The sequence below is a fragment of the Fimicolochytrium jonesii genome (genome assembly GCF_025526975.1).
Source record: "Fimicolochytrium jonesii strain JEL569 chromosome Unknown EV422scaffold_1, whole genome shotgun sequence".
NCBI lineage: Eukaryota > Fungi > Chytridiomycota > Chytridiomycetes > Spizellomycetales > Powellomycetaceae > Fimicolochytrium > Fimicolochytrium jonesii.
Genome location: NW_026515668.1, coordinates 1266293 through 1284599, shown reverse-complemented (window position 1 = coordinate 1284599; position 18307 = coordinate 1266293). Strand labels below are relative to the sequence as shown.

At 52.2% G+C, this 18307-nt stretch overlaps 7 protein-coding genes across 7 annotated transcripts; 4 read left to right on the top strand and 3 right to left on the bottom strand.

Moving 5' to 3' along the window:
* Positions 1 to 36: 36 nt before the first annotated feature.
* Positions 37 to 1976, bottom strand: EV422DRAFT_19575 (cytochrome P450). The gene is made up of 4 exons (XM_053065247.1): positions 1492 to 1976; positions 1371 to 1423; positions 828 to 1296; positions 37 to 758 (listed from the first exon to the last, which is right to left on the bottom strand). Exons 1-4 carry the CDS (start codon positions 1856 to 1858, stop codon positions 109 to 111), a joined length of 1539 nt encoding a protein of 512 aa, XP_052930212.1. The 5' UTR covers positions 1859 to 1976; the 3' UTR covers positions 37 to 108.
* A 629-nt stretch (positions 1977 to 2605) lies between these two features.
* Positions 2606 to 4566, top strand: EV422DRAFT_616369 (uncharacterized protein). The gene is made up of 2 exons (XM_053073966.1): positions 2606 to 3176; positions 3242 to 4566. Exons 1-2 carry the CDS (start codon positions 3063 to 3065, stop codon positions 4385 to 4387), a joined length of 1260 nt encoding a protein of 419 aa, XP_052930211.1. The 5' UTR covers positions 2606 to 3062; the 3' UTR covers positions 4388 to 4566.
* A 57-nt stretch (positions 4567 to 4623) lies between these two features.
* On the bottom strand, positions 4624 to 6708 carry EV422DRAFT_593619 (kinase-like domain-containing protein; the record flags this gene model as incomplete). The annotated part of the gene is made up of 8 exons (XM_053073569.1): positions 4624 to 5217; positions 5284 to 5345; positions 5400 to 5562; positions 5633 to 5792; positions 5860 to 6088; positions 6151 to 6299; positions 6371 to 6481; positions 6588 to 6708. 8 exons carry the CDS (start codon positions 6706 to 6708, stop codon positions 4875 to 4877), a joined length of 1338 nt encoding a protein of 445 aa, XP_052930210.1. The 3' UTR covers positions 4624 to 4874.
* Positions 6709 to 8366: 1658 nt separating this feature from the next.
* EV422DRAFT_512094 (uncharacterized protein) lies at positions 8367 to 9749 on the top strand. Its single transcript, XM_053069057.1, has one exon. It carries the CDS (start codon positions 8552 to 8554, stop codon positions 9581 to 9583), a length of 1032 nt encoding a protein of 343 aa, XP_052930209.1. The 5' UTR covers positions 8367 to 8551; the 3' UTR covers positions 9584 to 9749.
* Positions 9750 to 9879: 130 nt separating this feature from the next.
* On the top strand, positions 9880 to 12080 carry EV422DRAFT_512091 (uncharacterized protein). The gene is made up of 4 exons (XM_053069056.1): positions 9880 to 10545; positions 10607 to 10759; positions 10829 to 11128; positions 11206 to 12080. Exons 1-4 carry the CDS (start codon positions 10126 to 10128, stop codon positions 11974 to 11976), a joined length of 1644 nt encoding a protein of 547 aa, XP_052930208.1. The 5' UTR covers positions 9880 to 10125; the 3' UTR covers positions 11977 to 12080.
* A 148-nt stretch (positions 12081 to 12228) lies between these two features.
* On the bottom strand, positions 12229 to 13110 carry EV422DRAFT_490489 (scamp family-domain-containing protein; the record flags this gene model as incomplete). The annotated part of the gene is made up of 3 exons (XM_053067470.1): positions 12229 to 12484; positions 12546 to 12905; positions 12971 to 13110. 3 exons carry the CDS (start codon positions 13108 to 13110, stop codon positions 12229 to 12231), a joined length of 756 nt encoding a protein of 251 aa, XP_052930207.1.
* Positions 13111 to 16284: 3174 nt separating this feature from the next.
* On the top strand, positions 16285 to 17549 carry EV422DRAFT_563045 (uncharacterized protein; the record flags this gene model as incomplete). The annotated part of the gene is made up of 3 exons (XM_053072022.1): positions 16285 to 16542; positions 16809 to 17329; positions 17396 to 17549. 3 exons carry the CDS (start codon positions 16285 to 16287, stop codon positions 17547 to 17549), a joined length of 933 nt encoding a protein of 310 aa, XP_052930206.1.
* Between the last annotated feature and the right edge of the window lie 758 nt (positions 17550 to 18307).

Here is an 18307-nt window from a genome sequence, read left to right as displayed (position 1 = left end):
TCGAAACCAAAGAAACCAAAGCATACAGTATATGGACCCAACATGTATAATGAGACTTTTACGACAAGCGGACATCAGACAAAGGGAAACCAGTCTGGCACTAAGGGTCTACTCCTCGCGAACGAACGTCTCAGCGGCCACTACTACTGTTCCATTGACACGAGACTTACCGCTCGCTCGAACGCTGAGAGTGCGGTCTTGGGCAAGGCGGTGAGATATCCTCACCATTATGGGGGCCTTCGGGAACGGTGTCCCGGCCGCTTTCGTAAAATCCGCTTCGGGCAGCGGCGCTTCCAATTCGACATCATACTCGCTGAAGAGCATATGCCAAACGCTCTTCAACACAAGGTTGGCAAAGCGCTCGCCGAGGCACCTGTGCTTGAGATGTCCGAACTGCACGAACTCCATCTCGCGGTTGACTTTCTCCAACGTCACCTTCTCGGCGAATCGTTCCGGCTTGTATGCATTGGGGTCGGGAAAGATTGCGGGGTCGCGATGGACGAGAAGCGGGGAGATCGAGACAATTTCTCCTTTTGGAATGACATGGCCGTTGAAGGTGATATCTTGCTCCGCGGTTCGCAGAGCCATGAGCAAGCTATACTTCCGAACGGTCTCCTTCATGCAGCAGTCGAGGAAGGGCAATGAGTTGAGACTGTTGATCACGTCGCCATCCATTGGGTTCGAATCCACCTCTTGGACGACCTTCTTGAGGATTGATTGGTCTGCCGCAATGCTGGCGATCGTCCACCCCATCGTGCCTAATAGGACGGGAAGGCAAAGAGATGAGAAAAGCTTGCGATATGAATCGTCACCGAGCCCCTCCTTACCTGCGGTATTTGTGAAGGCGGCTAATGCAACGCTTAAGGTGTGCAAGCCCAAATAGCGTTGCCATATGGCTCCGTTGTCGTTCAGGACGGTCTGAATGTAGTCATGCGAATCGCGCCACTTTTCAGGATTGTCGATCCTGTCTGCAATGTTCCCGTCGAAGAGACTTAACAAGCGGTTTCTGGCACGAGTGATTCGGATCTGTGGTGGAGACGGAAACCGAGGGAGGACGAACAGCAGCGGCGCCGCCGACAGAGTCTCGATCTCGTATATGAGGGATGCGATCTCTTCACCGTGCTTGTCGATGAGCTCGTCGCCAAACATGCATCGAAGCACCGTTTGCGAGACGAGAGAGCTGACGACGACGAACAGATCGACTCGTCCCTTCTGTTCCCATTGCTTGAAGGCGGCTTCGGCGTCTTGCATGATGGTTTGCTTGTAGAACTTGAGTTGCGACGGTGTGTTAAACCCCTATGAGTAATAGGTTCATTAGCCAAATGCTGGGTTGGTCGTGCCGACATCTTCTCGAATCACCCTATTTTTACCTTGGTAATGTACTTCCAGGCTTCAGCAACCCACTCCATGTTGGAAAAGATCCCTGTCGGAACAAAGTCATACGTGAGCCCTTATCAGGCCAAGACCCGCGGCGACCGTCGGCAACGATACCTGGCCCAAGAAAGGACTCCGAAAAGCGAGCCATCGCCGTGAAAAAGTTGAGGGTATCATCCTTCGCGCGAAAGAAGAACTTGTTTGCTTCGGTTCCGACGATGAAGGTCACCCGAAAGAAGATGAGATTAACGCGGAAGACATCTCCGTATTTCTCGCGCGCGGATTGCAAGAAGGCCGGTGCATCCTCGTTCCAGCGGACGAGTGTGCCTAGCCACGGGATTCCTGCCGATGCGGTCGGGTACGAGATTTTGCTTCCTCGATAGAAAATGCAGAAGAGCAAACAAGCGCCGGCAAAGATGGTCGTCAACTCGATCATGATAAAAGAGGTTGGGTTTGTTAGATCGAGTAGATGGCTGCCATGCATTGACAACTTGCAGGGAATCAATTGCCCACAAGGCTTTTATAGCATTTTTTTCCGCCGTCATTTTCATCAATGGTCTTGCTGACTGGATGGTAACGGCGGAGAGACACACATGTCCCGTACCAAGGATGTTTATCCAGTATCGAATTGTCCAGTTTTGGAGAGCTGTCCTGTTTTGCCTGCTGGGAAATGCTTTCAAGTAACCGAACGATCACGGGCAACGGTTTGGATAGGTGGGCTCAATCCCGCAGTCTCACAAGTCGACGACGGACTTCGGACGCGAGCTCCGAAAGGGTTGAGCATGGAGGTCCGCCTATCCGGTTTCGCGTCCACGGGCGTTTTGTCCGAAATCCGGCCGAGCTCCGTACTGTCAATTCCTCGGTGCCGCGGTGAAGATAACCCTCGACAAGTGAAATCTCAAAGTGCTCTCGAGAGACATGCATGCTGTGATGGAGCTTTCACATCCCTCTGTAGGTGATACAAGGATGCGTTCTCACGTGCGTCTGTCTGTGGCTTGCCCGCGGTGGAGAACCGGTGATGAGAAGTAAACCAGCAAGCCACGAGATGTACTGTACTTTCATTTGTGAGCTTGCATGTGACGTATCTTGGGAAAGAAATTGGAGTGTTTGTGGCAAGTCACGCCTCACAAGATGCCGTGCGGATTGTTCAGTATTTTAGAGAGCCAGTTGCCCGTTCATTCCATGTTTTGCTCCATGATCATCAGGACTTGACCATTGGCGTCAAATATGGCTCAGAATTTGACCGGGGAGTTAAGAAAGAAGTCCAGCAGAACTCGTTATCGGTTTGAAACCACAGCCGGTGGTTCACTTCCGAAAGTCGACGCTTTGTAAAGGCCAAGGCGGCTCGTTAGCCCGTCGTTAGCGCTGACGGCAAAGCTTTGAAACGGCGTTCTCACTTCAGGAGCCACGTGATTGTTGCGGTATGTTGCCGCTGGAAAGCTTATCCGATGTTGGAACTCTTTTTGGCAACAGCGGTCGGCCGTCCGCAGGTTTGAAGACGGCGAGAAGGGTATCTGCTGACGTAACGTGGGACGTGTCAACTCCGATTTTTGTCTCAGGAAAGGCAAGGAAGAGCATCTTTGGACTTGGCGAAGAGATATATACAGCTTGTTCACACCAGCGCCAGCTTCTGCTCTCCAAAACTGAACCTTGGGAACTCTGTAAACTTTAACTTATACTCTCTCAACATGCTCGGTGCGCTTACTTACAATATCCCGTGGGAGTCCGACCTGAGGGTCGGCGAAACGCAGACCACTCCCTTCATGGACTTGGTATTTAGCGACGTTTCGGCCAAAATCACCGTAAGTCGTTCGATTCTCTCTCCCTGCTGAATCGACCAACTGCTCACATCGAAAATTTCATTTAGGTTGATGGAATCACCCGCCGATTCACCCTCCTCACAGCCGACTACACTGACTTGCTTGCCACCGTGCGTTCGCTGTACAGCCTAAAGGCCGATAAAGACTTGACCCTTTCGTGGATCGATGAGGAAGGAGATGAATGCCGCATCGACCAGCAAATCGAGCTGCAGGAAGCCATCCGATGCGTCAACCATAACGGAGAACGGGCGCCTATCCTCAAACTGAAAGGCCTCACCGTATCACGCTCATACCGGAGCGTGCAATTGTTTGAATCGTACAACTCAGACGATGTTTCTGACAACGCATCGGACGACTCCTCCGACGACGGCGACTCGGACTTTGACAACGAGGACACTGCGCATCTCACGGCTGGAGCGTACTACCAGCCGCTGTCTAGCTTGCCGGGCACGTTGATGGGTGAGATGGAGGATAGAGAAATGGAAGAAGGTCTCCTCGCCTCGGCAATGGGATGGAAGCAGACCCTCAACAGCTGGGTAGTCAACGAGCAGAAGAACGTAGGCTGCCAATCCGAGGCGCTATCCGTGGGTTCGAGAAGCGCGATGAGCGTGCAAGCTTCGGTCATCACACACGAGCAGGCAGTGCAGGTCATACCTCATCACATACAGCCACCTATGAATTTCTTCCATCCCCTCTTCAACGCCCCCAAGCCGAGGACCATGATGACCTCGACAGCAGCGCAAACCTCGGCTGTTGTGGAGTTCCCTTCCGTAACCACCCGGGATGCCTGCACACAGGTCGTCGCTCGGGCCGCAGAGTCCACCATCGCCGTCCAAGTCGCTCCAACCATCATGGATCAGACAACGCAATACGAGATCCTTTCGCCCTCATCGTCGTCGGCGGCGCACACTTTCCGCGCGTACCTCGATGCTTCGCGGGGGATGTGCCCTTCATCGGCCCCCGACACGTCCTATATGCGACGAAGGAGGGCAAAGACCGTGGGATTCTGCCAGCACCCCATCAAAATCCCTAGCGTGATTGAGGAAGAGGAGGAGGAGGAGGTTGACGCGCTTCGCTCGACAGATGGCAGCGAGTCGACGTCGTTCCCGGGAAGTCCTTACCCACGAGCGGAGATCGAGGAAGCGGATGAAGAGGAGGAGACTGGGGAGCGAGACAGTTTCGTTCTGGTGTGATTCGGCGTATTTGGTGTGTATGTATATGTGTATATATAGAGGAGTTCCCGCGTGTTACCATATCTGTTTTTTTTCGTAATGATGATATCACTTTTGAGTGTAAAGAAACGATTTGATCCTTAACTCGCCCAGCCTGCCTCAGCTTTCTTCAGACCTGCGCCCTGCCAGGTTGCGTACGGAGGGCTGCGCGGATATGGAAGCTCGAAAGAAATAGAGCTAAGAGACAACAACGTGGATCGAAGCGATAGAAAGGCTACGCATGAATTAACTCTTAACTGTACAAGAAAAAATGGCGATCCAAAACGAAGTTGCAGCGTCCACCCATGCCGGGAATCTGGGCACTACAAAGCTTCACATTTGGCTCCCACTGGATGTTCGAGAGGTACGTCTCCAACAGATGGCATGAGACGATGAAAAACTTGCCGGGCCACAAAAAACAAATCTAAGCAAGCACTATCGTCCTCACTCCCATCCTTCCCAAGGGCGATCAGTAGTTCCTCGCCGGAGTCCCGCCACTGGGCTTTCGTGGTTGCGAAGCACTGACATTTCCCACCGGCCCCCCCTGCATGCTCATTCCTGGTGTAGCGACTCGCGAACTATCTCTGCTTATGTTGGGATCCGCGTAAGCGTATCCGCCGCCGCCGACAGGATACGCACTTGTTGGTGGAGCTTCGCCGCCTTGGTAGTATTGCTGATATCCTCCGGCTGGGGGGCGGGTATTCTGCGGATAAGCTGCCTGAGGATTCACATTGGGGCGTTGAGAGCTACTAGCAACCGGTGCGGCACTTCGACGGGCGGCGTTAGCTGCCGCTGCATTGGTCGCACGCGCTCTGTCAATACACATTAATACGATGATTTTGTCAAAGTACGAAAGTACCAACCTGTGTCCCATTTACCTCTCGTCTGCGTCCTCAGGTCTGGCCTCTCGAGAGGCAGACGGGGCCTCCTTACCCTCCTGCTGTGGAGAGGTGTCAGATTCTGTGCTGTGCAAAATTTAAAGCGCATGACATACCTGGTACTTCACCACCGTCCAATCGAAAACGTAATCGTATTGATAGCCTTCTCGAACAAACAGGTCACGGAAGAGCTTCCTCAAATAGCTGTAGTCCGGCTTGTCATCGAAGCGTAACGACCGGGTATAGTTTAAGTACATCGAGAACTCATTTGGGAATCCTCTGAAAACAAAACTGCGTCAGCCACACGTTCACAAACAGGAACGTAATAGTAGGAGTTCCTGGACCATACCTGCAAAGCACCTCTGTCGGGGTCGTCATCTTCTTTTCCATGATTCGGTCGTACTTCTGCTTCTTCGTTGCGGCCTTGAGTCCTTGCCAGGGCAAAGCACCGCGACAGAAGTACATCAAGACATAACCCAGCGATTCTAAATCATCGCGCCGCGATTGTTCTGCAAAGGAGCAAATTCACCTTCCCATATTCGGAATTTGGACACCGATAGTTACAAATGAACCTACCAACTCCCAAATGAGTATTTATGCTGGCGTATCGGGCGGTCCCCGTCAGATTCTTGTTCTCCTTGTACGGGATGTGCAAATGTGTTTTTGGATCTCTGTACTTTTTGGCGAGACCGAAGTCGATGACATTGACTTGGTTCCCGCGCTTGCCCAAGCCCATCAAAAAGTTGTCAGGCTTGATATCTCGGTGGATGAAGTTTTTGGAATGAATGTATTCAACTCGAGAAATCTGTGGCGTTCGTTAGCACAGATGCACCAGAGCTTCAAAACGAAGCTCGACGCGGTCCTTACCAGTTGGTCCGCAAGTAGCAAGACTGTCTTCAGTGTGAATTTCCGACCGCAGAAGTTGAAAAGATCCTCGAGACTTGGGCCCAGCAGATCAATGACCATACAGTTGTGATCTTCCTCTATGCCGAAGTAGCGTACAAATGGGATGCCCACTGTTCATAACAAAAAGAATTCACAAGGTTGAGACGATGTGGACACCCGATAAACTCCCACCGAAGCATACCTCCGCCAGCTAGGCTCTTGTAAACTTTCGCCTCATACTCGAGTTGCGGGTGCTTCGCCTTCACAGCCTCGATCTTTATCGCTACCTCCTCTCCATTGATGATATTGGTTCCTGGGATAGGAATATGTTTAGCAAAATTCGGACATAATCCTAAAATCTTGCCTCTAGAACATAGGGCAAGTGGCCACCGTGCTGGACTTTTCAGAAAGACACCAACCCAAGTAAATGTCTCCGAATGAGCCACTCCCTATTTTGCGGCCGATTTTGAATTTGTTTCCCACTCGTAAATCCGTCAACGCGTGCGGTTGGCCCGATGACGAGCTTTGCTGTGCCTGCATGTCCGCCCGAGTTTAGAATACTGTGGAGAGGGACTGACGGTTGTGGGTCAAGGGAGACGCTCAGCTACAGCCAGTTTGAAGCCACTTTTTGGCGAAGTGTCGATTGATGATTGCGAGTGTAAAATGTGAGCGTTTGTGACGACTAGCTGTGCTTACGACAAAGTGCAACAGAGAAGTGTAGGAACCGACCTATAAGTTCGATAGGATCCGGCGTGACCTCTTTCCGAAGTCCAAGCGTACAAGGAAGCAGCAGGTTCGTTTACGCTCTGGGATCTAACCACCACAGAGGAGACGGTAAGCTGGCGGGTTATGTGGATGACGGCACCGGTGGCGGTGACGGCCTGCGGCACTGGCTTTCCGAAGTAGGGACTTTTGAACGGGGCAGCGTACGATGGGAGCCTATGCGACTGTGATGGCGATGAAAGCGTTGCACGTTGACACCGTGTGGGAAATCAAATTCCCTCCTGGCCGTTTCGCCGTCTGTCCCCTGGCTGAGTCTTCAAAGGAAGCTCTGGAAGCTTGCCCTCGATGCTTAGCGCCGACGAGAGCCTCGTTGTTTAGAAAATGGCCGTAAGCTAATCACGGTGCGGGAAACGCGTTCCCGCACGAATTGAGGCTCGTTGTTTGAATTTAAAGTCGAGCGACCACGGATCGAGGGCGGTTTGATCAGGAAATGATTAGCGATGTCATTTTCAAGAGTTTAATCACGGGCTTGAATGCGTTACGTATCATGTGCTCTTGACTTCCTCCCCCTGGCAAGGGCGACTCGCATAGCTCCGACCTGTCGAAATCACGTCAGTGTTCGGGGGCGGTATAATAGGAAGATAGCGACCTGAAGGCTTGCATATGGCTTTCATTTCCCCGATCCTTTTATGCTGAATGTAATGCTATGTTTTTATCATCAGCGGAATTGATATGATATGCTGTTTAAACAATAATCTGGGGTTTACCGACATCCAGCCGTCTTGCGCCTCGCTTCCTGTCTCGGGCTTACCAGATTCATATGCGCTCTTGACATCTTAATAGCTTCAATCCTTCACATGCCAGTAACGTGTTAAATGCTCCAATGGATCACACATGCAGGTGGATACGCTAAAGGGCGAAAGGGTGGCGAATTCGCAAGATATGATATTGGGCAGGACTATGGAAGCATGAAGGACGCCGTAATCAGTCACATTACAATGTCGAACAGTCCTGTCTTATCTTTTATTGTGAGCGCCTACCATAAGGCACCTAAGATTGGGACCCAACTCGTAGTCAATGAGAACTTCCATACGCACATCCCAGCGATCACTAAGGCGCGCGGCGCTACCTTCCTCTCTCAGATCTGGCATTGTCACTCACAACCGCGGTTTGATCCAGCAACTGCGGACTCTGACATCTCTCGTCCTCCAGGTGTTGGTTGGATGCCTAGCGGGATTGCTAATGGGCATTGTCATGACGGGATCGGGAGACCCGTACCGAGGAGTTTGGAGACCGTTTTAGACGAAGATGAGCCCCGCCCCTCAGGAAACCTTCATTGCAGAGTACGGTTGTCTCATTGGTATGAGTATCGGCTTAGCAATGGATGGCATGTCATCATACGTCTTCTCGCATTTGCAAGCCCAGGTGGCGGGCGCCACGCGTCGAATCAATTGCAATCACTTTGCATGCAATCCCCGCCTAAATCCGCCGCCAATGGGCCAACGTTGAACAAGCCAACTGGTGGCTGCTCACCAAGTGCACATGCACTGTGCACTTTCCCCCACCCGCTATCGTACCGCCACGAACGTAGTCTCTCTTTCAAGGTTCTTTCGCTCTATCGAGTTCACGCTGATCGTCGACAGGTCTGCCTCTTTTGTCCATGCTCGGTCGACTCGCCAAGAGCGGCGAGAAGACATCTTCGCCATCCGCCGTTCACCTGGCAGCCCATTTCTCACAGCTCAGATGTCGCCCGTTTGGGCTGGGGACACGCTCTTGTTATGTCATTTTGGCAACTCCAAGTGATGCGGAGCAATTTCACGAATTGGTCAGAATGGTCTATCCGAAGGCCACATCCGACGTGGCCAGTCCCAACGTTCTCACAATGCTGGGTTATCTCGCCGACAGCTGTGTACGGAAGAAGCCCTTGTTGATTGTAGCTTCCGGGAACGGCGATAAGGAACATACTGCGAAGTTCATCCCCTTTTCGTCTATCGTTGGCCTCCGTGATGAGGCCGACGTTGGAGAGCCTTGTACGTTCGCTATAGACCACTCCGATTTGGCTAGCGGTGACCCGCAAAACCGTCGAACCATCTTCTTAAAAGCTCAGTTGTCATCCACCTACATTCGGTGGGTGGAGACAATGAAGGGATTTATAGCTGGTGGGGAAATCGAAATCTCCCAGCCCAGAGGTGGAGAGGAGTCTGTGAACGCGGAGGACGGCTTGCGGCGACGTGCGGGGCAATCGAGCAGGCCAGCCAGCCTTCAAGAGAAGTCGACGGGGGATACTCCCGAGCCTCTAGTCGCAGACGCAAATTCTGAGAATGGAGACTTCGCTCGGATGCGCGTGACGACGCATCCATCGGACAAGAAAAGCCATAGCCGACCGCTTCTAGCCTCTTACATTTCCCCACAAGCTCCTTCGGCTGAAGCTAAACCAGCCTCACCCCAGAAACGAGGCCAGAAGCTCGAGGAGCGGACTCAATATCGCCGCCCATTGCCGCTCCCGACGACATTTTCGTCTTCATCACCACATCTACCACAAATACCAAGAATGTCGGGATTCTTGCCATACGCGGCACAGGATGGACGCTCAACCGACCCCCTCGCCGCGCCAGTTACAAGCCCAAGAAGCGGAGGCAGCGTTGCTCGCGTATGGAGTATGAAAGATAGACGATGGAAGGAGCCGGAATAGAAAAAGTCAGGGATCGGACGTATAGATCTCGTACTCTTCCTCCCGTATTTAACCTCCCAAAACGAGGAGACATATGTTTACATTATACCCAATTGCATGTGAGAATAGATACGAGTGTGGAGATGGCAATCATGTTTTCAGAACATATTGCTCCACTGCATCCCTACGTATTCAGGGAAGTTGATAAAGTTGATAAAAAGTGGATGGTGAGGAAAACGCGTGGAGGGTGTTTATGTCATCAGACACGCTCTTGGATATCTGCTCATTCAGGGCCTGTTTTTCGCAAACCAATCCTCTCCTCGCTTCCTATGTTGTTTTGAGGCAACCCTGCATCATTGACGCAGCTCCGAAAAAACACCTTAACGAGCAGATGGCCCGTACTGGGCCTACACTCCATATGGGGCATGGTGGCCGAAATAATGTATATAACCCTCCATGCACGTCTCTCCATGATTTTGGGGGTGGTTTCGGTAGTGCGCCTCTTTCTCCGCAACTACCCATCAGATATAATACGTGATTGAGAGGTCCAGCAAAACTTCAAGATGGAGAACAGCACAAAGTCAGCAAGTCCAAGCCCGCCAATGGAGAATGCCAACGACGACCTGGCAACACTCGTCTCAATCGACATTGGCGACGAACGAATATCCCAGGAAACACTCCGGAACGGACGGAACCTGATGGAAGACTCGGGCCGTCGTCCATCGATGGCCGCCCAGCGCACGGTGAATCCGCCACGCTTGAGCATGTCGATCCTCAACCGCGCGCTGCCTGCATTGCCGTTCGGACTTTTCAGGCAATCGACGGATGGCAATGATATAGGTCTCCCGCCGCCGTACGAGCCTGGCAGTCAGCCGCCGCCTGAATATCATTCGAGCGAGAATGTAAATACGGATAACAATTTCGAGTCTTCTGAGCTGGGCAAGATCAAGCCGTTTGGGTTGCGATGGTGGACCGTCGGGACGCTGGGTTTGGATTTGGTGAGTTTCTCCATCAAAACATCTCCACATCCCAAGCCGAACTGACATTTTTGCTGGCATCCAGGTTTTCGGCACTTTACTGCTGCTTTTAACCCTCGCCAAAGTCTCGACCGACCCCGGCCGGCTGTCTGTCGCTGGCGTCATTCTCCCATTTGTATATGTTTTCTTTGCGGCGTATGGGAAAGTGGCAATCAACAGGGTAGGTGACCCGATGCATGCTGGAGATGTACCCAACAATCACCAACTGACATCTAAAACCACAAATCAGGATCGCTCCAATGGCAAATCAATATACCTGGTCGTCTACGTCTTGCGCTGGCTTACGGACCTCATCGGTCTCTCGCTGATCATCCGAGTAGCCCTGCTGGCATCCGACGCCGATGAATCCACGACCTTGTTTCGGAATTTGCAAACTGAGAGCACCACCGAATCTCAGCCAACGATCGACTGGACAACCGAGTTTGGCCGGTTTTGGGTGGTGGGCATGCGACTGGCGCAGTATGGTGAGCTGGAGAATACTTGTGCCCCAGGCCGATGTACCTGGAGGGCTGGGGTTTATAGCGCTCTGGTAGGTGGTCGTGACAAGACAGGGCTTGCTGTCATTGGAAGACCTTCGATGTACTGTGGCTGACTCGACCTTCTCAGCTTGTCATTCACTTTGTTCTCGGGCTCCTGATTGCCTTCCGCCTTCGCGAGGAGTTCCGCCATCAGCGTCAAACGAAGACCATCCAGGATCCCGAATCCCATGACCACAGACATGTCGATACCATCATGGAGGAAGTCGGAGATCACGCCTTCTTCTCTTCATCTACATACCGCCGGTCCGCAATTGCAAGTCCCTATGGCGACCCCCTGGGCCTCTCGCCCGACATGAGCCACGATCTTAACAGCAGCCAAACCGCATTCCTACAAGATGAGTTGCTCAACCGAGTCCGACCCGGCTCCTTCGCCGTGTCCCAGTCTCCCATTCTCCCTGCAACCTTTCACGCCGGCGTAGCGATGTCGCCTCTCATCTCGCCGGCCGTCTCGCCCACGCGCCGATCCGGGGTCGTGCATTTCGACTGGGAGTTATTCCGCTCGCGGGCGTACGTGTACGATACAGACGTTGCTGTGAGGAATGGAACGGATGTACCGGAGGATGAGCGCCCGTTGAGCTGGATTCTGCATGGTATTGGAGAGCAACGCAGGCGCGAGTCAGCTGTGTTGTGTTCGGACCCGGTGGACATGGATGTTACTGACTCGCCGATTGAGAGAGATAACGCGGTTGACGATGCGCTGGCGGTGGAGGAAGAGGACGCTCGACCTTTGAGTGAGGTTCTGCATCAGATTGCATCGAGGAGGACGCGTCGGGCGACTCGTCAGACCGTCCCGTTCGCGTCGATGTGCCAGGAAAAGGGACCCTTCTGTCTGCCGTGATCTCCCAAAGATGACAGTTGGGCGCTAGCTGTGAGGGAAAGCACATGTACAGTATGTATAGGACGAAAGGTTTCGAAATGTTTGTACAAAGCAAAACCGATGGATGGTTGTATTCTTGTATTCTTGTCTGGGAGACACTCTTAAGTACAGAATGAAATGAAGTGCTACTAAACTACGGAGAGTGCAAGGCAGTGATATGAGATGCGAATGCCCCCAAGCTTGCTGTGGCAGGAAGCCACTTGTTCTTTGCTCTCAAATCGCCCGCCTCAGCTCGCTAGCAGCGGCGGTTTTCACTGCCTCTCTCCCGGCCCTGCTGTTCAGGACGGTCATAGCCGCTTCATTTTTGGCACTGTCGGTTGTCATCCCAGAAGATTTGAAATATGTGTTCGCAGATTTGATCTGCCAAAGTCCGTAGAAGACTTCAAATATCATCAGGACGGTTGCGATTACGCATAAGACGGCGACGCCCACATTTTTGCCGAATTGCTGGAGGGTGATGATCACTCCACTAAATGAGAGAGAAGGCATTAGAATCCTTCCAGGCTTTCGGAACCCGCAGATCCACTCACACTCCTCCCCAGCCCGGAATCCCCACGGCCAGGAGCGCAGCGACTCCCAAATGGAATCCATAGTTGAACCAGAATACGAAGAAGCTGGCACTACTGCCATTCCGAACGCCGTTGTAAAGCGGGCGATACCAAAACACAAACGCCACGGGAGTGCCGACAAGTAGAATCAGCAATGAAATGCCAAACATGTTGCCGCCCGTGGAGACTTTTGTCACGAGGAGCGAGAACGCGGCGATGCAGTTGGCGAGGTAGACTATCACCGCGAGCCACCAACCAGCGTATACTCGTTTCACAAGCCATCTGCCTCCGGCTGGGATATCTTTGTCGATATCATGGTACACCATCGGTTTGCACACCGGCCTGCGATGCGAGGGGTCAGGACTAGGAAAGTTGTTCCAGAGATATCATCGCACAGGTATACCCACCAATTCGGCGGAGTGAAAGTTCCCGTGATCTTCTCCCGCTCGGCCAGTCGCGCCTCCCGCACCTTCAATTCCGCTTCTCGCCTCTGCAACTCAAGTTCCTTCGCGTACTCCCCTCCACCACCGCTACTACTAGCCCCCATGGCGGTTCTCCCGCCATAAGCCGACGGCGATGAGGTCGCGGGCTTTTCGTACGCTGGGGCTGGCGCAGACGACTTTTCATACGCCGAGGATGATGAGTATGCGGGTTTGTCGTAGGCCGATTTACCGTATGCGGATTGCTTGGGTGCAGCGGAGGATGTGCGGCTATGGGAGGCTGGAGACGGGACGGACGGTTTGGAGCTTCCCCATTTGGAGCTGGACGAGAGCTCGTTGTTGCTCTGTGCGTAGGGATTGCTATTAGGCGCTTCCATCATGCGTTTTGGAGTGACAAATCTGTCGTGATGGGCCTTCCTTCATCACAATATAAAATGCTCACCGCAAATGGGTTGGATGGAGGATCGTCTGAGCCAAATGGATTCATGTTCGCGTGGTTTCTGTAGATCTGCTTCTCGCTTCTACGTTGAAATTGATATGGATCGCAGAATCCAGACAGGCAGTTCCTGTCAAGGTCCAACGACTTTCCGACGCTTAGGTCACGCGTTTTTGTCTCTTCCTCCAGGACATGGCTGGATTGGGAGCCCGCGAAGATAACAGCAGCACAACGGCGTTGCTAACGGTCCCTAGAAATGGAAACCGAGGATCGCTGTTCTGGTTGACATGTGTAGCCTGGCGTCGAGAATCACATCCGTCTGTTGTTCGGTAGGTTTACGTTAACAATGAATGGGATTTGCGGCTAAGCCAAATCACGCACGCATCCGAGGGGGGCCGGCGCACCTTGGCCCCTAGGGTCAACAGCTTGATGAACATGCTTATCGTGACCACCCGTCACAACAACACTCCTTATTATGGCTGGACTTCCATGAGCTGCTTTGTGAAGTTTCAATGTGGGACTGCAGTCAGTGCAGTGGCCGTTCGCGTGCCCATGTTCGGGGCGATAACCACTTGCATATGCCGGTCGATGAAGACAAGCATATATTATAGTACGTAGATGGACCTGCTGGAGCAGTCTTTGACCTGCACGCAGGAGAAACCAGTCTCCTCCCGGACCGTTTCCCGCGGTGAACATGACATGCTTGCATTCTGACGAGTCCAAGTGGGAGTGCCAGCGAACTGATCCAACCAATCATATTCATCATAGCTCATCCGAAAATGACTGCTCATCGATTATCGAGGGACCAAAGCCATTTTGGCGTCTCCCCCAATTTGCCCAGAGCATTTGTAAAACAATTCCTCTTCCCTAAGAGTGAAGAAAGCCTGCGCAACACGGAGCAATGATTTGAGTAGCGCAGGTCAACCAAAATCAGGGGTATCATATGTAAATCGGAAGCATGTTTCTTATCGAGCGATAAGGATCATCTGATCGGGGTTTGAATGCGTCTGCTGCAGAGTGAACCTAACCATGGAAGGAATAGAGCAAAGAGAGGCATGCATAACCCCGACCGAGATGATCCTATATCAATAGTTGCTGGATCGACGAGAAGGTCGGTCCAAGGAAAGATGCTTGATACTAAGACAAGTGCAAGAGGAATACAGGTCAGCAGGAATTCCTGACGGTTGTAGGAGATATCCGGCTTTGTATGGAGATCATACACCGAAATTATCAACACATAAACGGCGCTCCCATTTTGGGTTCGCCCGTTCAGTGGATTGACAGATTGATTTGGGGGCTTTGAGGGTGCCCACTAATCGTCTCTCCTCCAGGTCGACGACACCCTTACGGGGTCGGTAACACCGCTTGAGGAAGCGTGGAGCTTACCTTGATGTCCAGTGCATTATACACGAGTCTGGGCCGATGAGAGCAGGAACCGACGGGCAAAAGACGAGCAAAACGGGCAAGGCCCAGTTGAAGAAAACGGCCTTTTATGGGCGGCCAAATGCGATGATTGCTGTCACGTGACGGGCCGGTGAGCGGGTTGAGCGGGTTGAGTGTGTCGAGGGTCGACTGTCGAACGCGTCGGAGGGAGTTGGATTATAACGTCATCATCGGTGTACAGTACAAGACTGACTAAACCCATGCCCTTCGGCACTGTATGGGGTTAACTATGCTATCCTATGGGTATACGTGCAGGATGCTGTGCACGGGGGGGTTTTCCACAGCCAACGCACAGAATTATCTCAATAAGCGATATCTTCTGGCTCACACTCCATCTTGACCAATTGACCTTGACATTGACAATTGAGACCGAGCGCGAACATTCTATTCCCAGTCCAGAGTAGCGTCCATTAGCCATTGTTTCAAGTTCCCCCTTCCACTCGGCATTCTGCACTCAGATGACATACATACCCCACAACTTAAGTCCTTACGCCACGTATTTGGTGCACATTCTCGCCGTGAGGCGAGGTCTGTGGGTTGATACTGTATTAACAGAGGAATGGGTTAGACTTGCAGTTCTCTCTCTCGACGCTCATGAAGCATAGGGCGGGTATATACCTGGCGGTCTCCGTTGGTTGTGTTGTATATGCGATGGGGAGCTCTCCCCCGAAGAAACAAGCAGGGGGATGCCAACGGCCGCTTCCTTTTATGCTTGGCTTCATAGCCTTGAAATTTCAACGTCATTCCCGCACAGAACTGAAGTCACCGGCCTGACTTCTTAGCTAGTCCACCAACATGAGCAGGTCGGTGACCAAGTTGATCGATAACTGGCTTTCCATGAGGTTCCTTTTTGCTTTTTTCCAGCCGCCGCAAATGTATCAGGTGTACCCCTGAGGTGTATGAACATCCTTATTGCCTTATCGATGGATCCTCCCACATATTTGACCACTGGGGAATTGTCCCTTCTACTCTACAGTCCACGTTCCTGGTTCATGATATTGACAACTTTGCCAATGGACCATCGAACAATGTCAATTATACGTCCCCCACGCTTGTAGGGCTGTGGTTTTGGGAGCGGTCATCGATTTCACGCGTGTCGTTGCAACTCTCAACGTCCTCCCCTGCGGTACGTACGTAAATACTTAAACATCCTTCCCTTACTGTACATCCTCCCCAGTGCCTGTGCACACCCAACTGATGTATCAGCGCCTCCTCCTCACCGATACGGCATAAAGCAAACCCGCTATCTTACAAGCACAACACCGCGACGGCTCCTTCTCTTTTCTGAATTCAATTCTTAACAACAGGTGGGCGAGGCGACTGACAGCACCGCGTTTGCAGCTGCCGTTGACCAGCATCTGACCTGACCTTCCCGTCTCATAACAGGCATATTCCCAGCATTATGAGCGACTTTGACGATTATGACCTGGACTTTCAGTCAGAACCGGAACTGGAATTCGATGTGGAAGACAAAGAGGCTGGCTGGGAATGGGAGGATAAGGCGGAAGACAAGGAGGAGGAAGAAATGATTGGAAAGGCACTGGAAGCGGCTAAAGCTCTCAGAGAAGAGCACGCAGAACAGAGGCGGATTGAAAAGCTGTGCTTCGAGAAACCGGGCGACGCCGAGCTAGACACCCTGCGGCCAATCCAGACCGATGTGGTACGGTGTGGAGTCGACACCTCAACCCTGACTTCTTATGGTAACCCTACCTCTCGCGGGTAACCCTAACTCCCTAGTTAGTTTATATTCCCTAGTCACATGACTTGTTGTTGTATTTTTCTACTTGTACATATCCGCGCGCGACTGCGCCGGCTTCTTTTCTTCTTTACCCAAATATATACCATCTTTTCCCTGCCTACCACACCGATGCGGATCTCCAAAGGGAGTACACACGGTTTAACAAGTTCCTCTTTGAGTACAACCAGCTCACCACCAAGGTTGACGTCACTTGGTGGAAGAACATGACGTACCAGCCGGGAAGTTGTGGAGAGCACAGGAACGGGAGTGGGCACTATATCCATCTCAGCAAGCCAATCATGAAGAAGAAGCCGCGGGTGGAGATTGTGGGGGTCTTGCTGCACTGGCTCCTACGCCTCTGGATCCAACTGCACATGAAGAGACCGCCCATGGATGACAAAAAGAAGAGGCATAAACACCAATTCCACTCTGCGGTGGAGTGGGTGGAGGCGAGGGTCGATATTGAGATCCCAATCTCCCACAACATCTATGCTAAGGACGCTGCGGAGTTACGTGTTCACAAGTGGCGTTGTACACGGTGTGGAAGGACCTACTCCTCGGCACGGAATATGGCGCTGAGCAAGTTGAAGGATGAGGGCAAAGGGTGTAGCCCGTATGCGGCGCGGCACAAAAAGAAGTGCGGCAAAGCAGATGCCTTTGTGAAGACCGCGGATAAGACAGGACCGCTTCCCCTGCCCCCAGGAACCCAGTGGGTATTTGGCATAGTAAAAAGCATACGTTTACCCAGCGTCTAACCAATCGGTTATCCCAACAGATTCCCAGCCGCCGATGCGGAAAAGGAGAGGGCGAGGGAGAAGGGGAAAGGAAAGCGGACCGCGGAGGAGGAGAAGACAAGCGGAAAGGACAAGAAGCAGAAGGCCACGGCAACGACTGGCCCTTCACAGGCCGACCGACGGAGTATATCATGAACGACAGCGGAAACTGCTTTGGGGATTGCATGCGGTCAACAATGTCCTCCAAGGTCCAATATATACTCAAGCAACCATGAACAACATCGGCCGCGCACTGGACATTGAGCGTGGAACAACACCCGCACCTGGTGCTATTTTGAGGGCACCTTTCTATGATTGAGAGGTTCTTCCAACCATACCTGATGCTGATCATGGTTGTGATTCCACAGAATCACTTGCTTCGCAGGTTGGCCACACGTGGGTTTTATGTTTTCGCGATTCGCGGCGCCCTGCCTACAGCCACTGCCACTGGTGCTGCTGCTGGTCCTTCCACTGCCGCCGGTCCTTCTGCTGCCGCCGGTCCTTCTGGCACTCAGTAGGAAGAGTTGGGTGCAAGTTAGTGGAACACGAGGGAAGAGGGTATTGCAGAAGTATCTCCATTATCACGGCAGTATTGTGCAGTATTGTGCAGTAGAAGAAATCGGCAGTATCATGGCAGTATCACATAAGCAGCAGTATAGCTTTATAAATCTGACACTGCCTCCAGCTTGCTATCGTACTCTTCATCCTCCCAGTTGATTATAATGTTGTTTGGCATCAACAGTTCAAACTGGTCGTTCTTCGCCACATGCTTTTTCTTGATAAACCAGGCCTCGAAGAAGAAGTGCGGGGTAAGGGTGCAGTTTAGTGGATTTTCCGCGCGTAGCCCACCGGATCCCAGAACCCACCAAACTACACTCAAAAAAAACCCGCCAAACTACACTCAAAGAAAACCC